The following is a 3,955-nucleotide window of genomic DNA, read 5'->3' as shown; positions in this document are numbered from 1 at the left end:
ACGGATCCTGGACAGATGGCTTCTGGGACAGACGGATCCTGGACAGCTGCCTCGTGGGGCAGAGGCAGACATCTCCCACTTAACTTAATGCTCTCCAACATGTGCAGAACGTGGCTCCCCACAGCTCAGAATCAGAGGAGCTACGAGGAAACTGAGGATCCATGCACTGAAAGAACCTACCCAGAGTCACTCAGCTCTCTCAGCCTCTGAGGCCAGATCTGAACCCAAGTCTTCCCAGCCCATAATGATGGACTCGTCACACCACACTGACTCTCCTACGTCCAAACCTGAACTCACAACATACACCAACGCAGCAGCAGCCTCCCTGCTCTCTCCCCTGCCCCTCCCAGGCTCAGCTGGGGGCCTGCTCCCGTGGGGACCCTCACAGCACCCAAGGGGGCCCACCTCCGTCACTCTCAGTGAGACGAGGGCAGGGCAGGAGGCCCCAGCCTCAAGCTGTGGCTGTCTATCTCTGCCCCTGTCCTTGTCTCTGTCCTTGTCTCTGCTTCATCCTTATCTCTGTCCTTGTCACTGTCATGACCACGTCCTTTTCCCTGTCTCTGGTACTGTCCACAGCACCAAAAGAAGCAGTGACTTGCCCAGGGTCACCCAGCCAGGAGAAATGACTGTCGTGTCAGAAGCAGGGCTAAGCCCAGGTTACGCCCCACAGGCTGTAGGCCCCACATAACAAGATGACAAATAAAGCCTTCCTCTTCTCTGGGCACGTCCCCCCATGCCAGTGACTCAGGAGCCCAGCGGCCATCCTTCAAATGCCCTTCTCCACATGTAACGAGCTGCATCTTGAGTCTTTTCCACCTTCCTGCCCTCTCAGACCCTGCTCCCTGCTGCTGACATGGCTCGCTCCCTGGCCTTCCTGGGCAGCATGGGCTCGTCCCCCTCCCACATTCACCCTGGTGCTTCTGGCTTCTCCCCCTTCCTCACCACTCAGCGACCTCGCGTCCTCCAGGGTCTGCACTGGTCACACCTACCACCCAGTCAGAGGCCAGGGTCCCACAGGACGCACCCTTTCCTCCCTCCAGGAGCTCGGTACCAGCTCACAGACTTCTACCCCCCAACTCCTGCTGTCCTACCCAGGGACTTCCACATAGACACTGACTGTCCTTCAGACACCCAAACCTCTCAATTCCTCACCCTGCTCGCCTCCACCCCTCTTGGGCATACACAAAGATGGCCACACGCTGGATCTTTGCATCCCCCACAAACGTAGCACCTCTGTGGTTACTCACCTGTGTGGTCTAGAATTATGGAATCCCCTTATCCAACCACGATCTACTGACTTTCCCCCTCTCCCTCTGGCTCCCCTTACATAACCCTGCCCTCCCTGACCCCTCAGCCTTCTCCCTGCACCAGCCACCCCCTCCTCTTCTCCCCATCTGGACCCCTCGGGAAACCAGCTCAGTTTTACTGCCCTCCTCTTATGAATCTACCTTTTATTGTATCTCCCCATGCCCCCCAAGCCTCAGCCTTGACTCACTCCTACCATTCATCTCCTTCACACATACACACGATGGTGAATGAAAGTGGAGAAAACCAGGCTCTGACCCCCCCTCCACTGGGCCCTCCTGCTCCCTCCCTCATCAGCTCCCTCTCTCCCTCCCCACTCTCTCAGCTGAGACCCTGCCTCCTATTTTACAGAATCCATGGAGGCCATTCACCATGAGCTTCGCCCTCCTCCCCCATCACTGGCCCACTGTGGCAGAGGAGCTATTGGGCAGCCCTCCTGAGGATGCACAGGACAGTTCTGATTCTCAGATGTTTCCCTCCCCTCCCCAGCAAACTAAGGTAGCAAACTGGCCAAAATCCCCCAGCTCAGAAACAGCCACGAGGTGGATCTGAGAGAGTCCATTGGCCCAGGTCTGGGAGCAATGGGTGACTCTCGAGGGCGTCCTCAGGGGCCCCAGCGCAGAATCCCAAGGCCGCAGATGTGAGTCCCCTCCTCCTTACAGCCCCTCCCAAAGGCAGAGAAAGGGCCTGGCTTTCCTTGGGCCTGCTGCCTGATGTCTTTAGGCCAAGGGTCCCCCCAAAGGCCTCAATTACCAAGAAGAAGCAGCAACCATGGGGTGACAAGGGGGAATTTGGAGTCGAGATTGGGGGGAGAGGAGAAGGGAAGAGAGAGGAGGGAGGAGAAGAGAATGAGAGAGAGAGAGAGAGAGGGGGAGGGGGGGGGGGGGGGGGGGGGGGGAGGGGGGGGGGGGGGGGGGGGGAGGGGGAGAGAGGGGGGAAGAGGAGGGCTGTGTCCAGGACCCTGCCCACTAGCAGGGTCAGCTTCCCCTGGCAGAGCTCACCTGGCATCCTGAAGGCAGGAAGGAGGCTGCTGTCTCTGGGTGGTGGCCGTTCCCCTCCTGAGGGTGGGCAGGGATCTGGGGAGTGGGTGAAGCTAGGGAGGAGACAGGGCAGGTTCAAGGCCACAGCCTGAGGCCTCCCCCATCTGCTCTGCCAGCCGCCAGTCAGGGCCTTCTGCACCAGGGCATGGCAGACAGGGCCGGCCCATCTTGTCCATACTCTCCCAAGTGCTTGGGCCAGGAAGAAGAGATGTGACCCTCCCTCCTGCTCTCACCAGGATGCCCCAGAAATGCCCATGAAAAGGTTGGGAGCCCATCCTGGCCTTCCGCTCCAAGAGCCCCCTTCTCCTCTGGGTCCTCCAAGGGCAGCTCCCTGGTCCCTCCTTTGCCCTGCCCACCACGCCCCCCACCGCTCCCTGCATGGAGCAGCGCCATGGCCACTCTGTCACACACTTGTTTCGTGAGGCCCGCCAGGCTCTTCTTTGACGTCTTGGCCTGCCTCCTCTGGGGTGTCCGGCTGAGGCCGTAGAGGTGGCTCCTTCTCCTTCTGGCCTTTGCTCAGAAGGCCTTTGACCGCCGGCTGGACTCCTGGGGACTCCATCTTTGAGGAAAGTCCTTCCTGTCTCAGGAGGCGACCCATGATCTGAGGAAAACGGGAGACGGGGCTGAACCCTGACTATGAGACTTGGGGGCCCCGCCCCTTAGCCCTAAAGGGGGTGGGTGGGCCGACAGCCTCGAAGGTCAGGGGACGGAGGTCGGCCCAGCAGAGCCAGGGAGGAGCTGCGGCCCTGCCAGGGCGGCTGTCACAGGAGGAGGCAAGAGCCTGCCTGAGTCTGCTGAGTCCCCGGAAGAAGGGACACAGGGTAGTGCCCAGCCTAGATTCAGGGGACTCAGAGTGGAGGTCCCCCCAATTCCCCCAGCCTCACCTGGCTTCACCTACAGCTGTAGCTTCTGCAGCCCCACCTGCCCATCCTGTCCTCACCTGCCCCCCCAGCCTCAGCCTCAGCCTCACCTGCCCTCCCAGCCTCAGCCTCAGCCTCACTCCTAGCCTCACCTGCCCTCCCAGCCTCAGCCCCAGCCTCTGCCTCACCTGCCCTCCCAGCCTCACCCCCAGCCTCACCCTCAGCATCTGCCTTACCTGCCCCCCCAGCCTCACCGGCCCCCCCAGCCTCAGCCTCACCCCCAGCCTCACCTGCCCCCCCCGCCTCAGCCTCAGCCTCACCTGCCCCCCCAGCCTCAGCCTCACCTGCCCTCCCAGCCTCAGCCTCACCCCCAGCCTCACCTGCCCTCCCAGCCTCACCCCCAGCCTCACCCTCAGCCTCTGCCTCACCTGCCCCCCCAGCCTCACCCCCAGCCTCACCCTCAGCCTCTGCCTCACCTGCCCCCCCAGCCTCACCCTCAGCATCTGCCTCACCTGCCCCCCCAGCTTCACCCCCAGCCTCACCTGCCCCCCAGCCTCAGCCTCAGCCTCACCCCCAGCCTCACCTGCCCTCCCAGCCTCACCCCCAGCCTCAGCCTCAGCCTCACCCCCAGCCTCACCTGCCCTCCCAGCCTCACCCCCAGCCTCAGCCTCAGCCTCACCCCCAGCCTCACCTGCCCTCCCAGCCTCAACCCCAGCCTCACCCTCCCCCAGCCTCACCCTCAGCCTCTGC

General features: G+C 62.3%; 1 protein-coding gene across 3 annotated transcripts in view; it reads right to left on the bottom strand.

Annotated features, from left to right (window-relative positions):
* ZNF446 (zinc finger protein 446) overlaps window positions 1-3,955 on the bottom strand; it is a 20,663-nt gene that overhangs the window by 12,305 nt on the left and 4,403 nt on the right. For all 3 annotated transcript variants that reach the window (XM_027859143.1, XM_027859142.1, XM_027859141.1), the window contains 2 exons: window positions 2,757-2,946; window positions 2,307-2,398 (listed from right to left, as the gene is read on the bottom strand). In XM_027859143.1, coding sequence (XP_027714944.1) covers window positions 2,307-2,398; window positions 2,757-2,946 — 282 coding nt within the window. The remainder of the gene's footprint in view (window positions 1-2,306; window positions 2,399-2,756; window positions 2,947-3,955) is intronic.

Source organism: Vombatus ursinus, unplaced genomic scaffold (assembly GCF_900497805.2).
Source record: "Vombatus ursinus unplaced genomic scaffold, bare-nosed wombat genome assembly UNPS02014159.1, whole genome shotgun sequence".
NCBI lineage: Eukaryota > Metazoa > Chordata > Mammalia > Diprotodontia > Vombatidae > Vombatus > Vombatus ursinus.
This window is presented reverse-complemented; position numbering and strand designations above follow the sequence as displayed.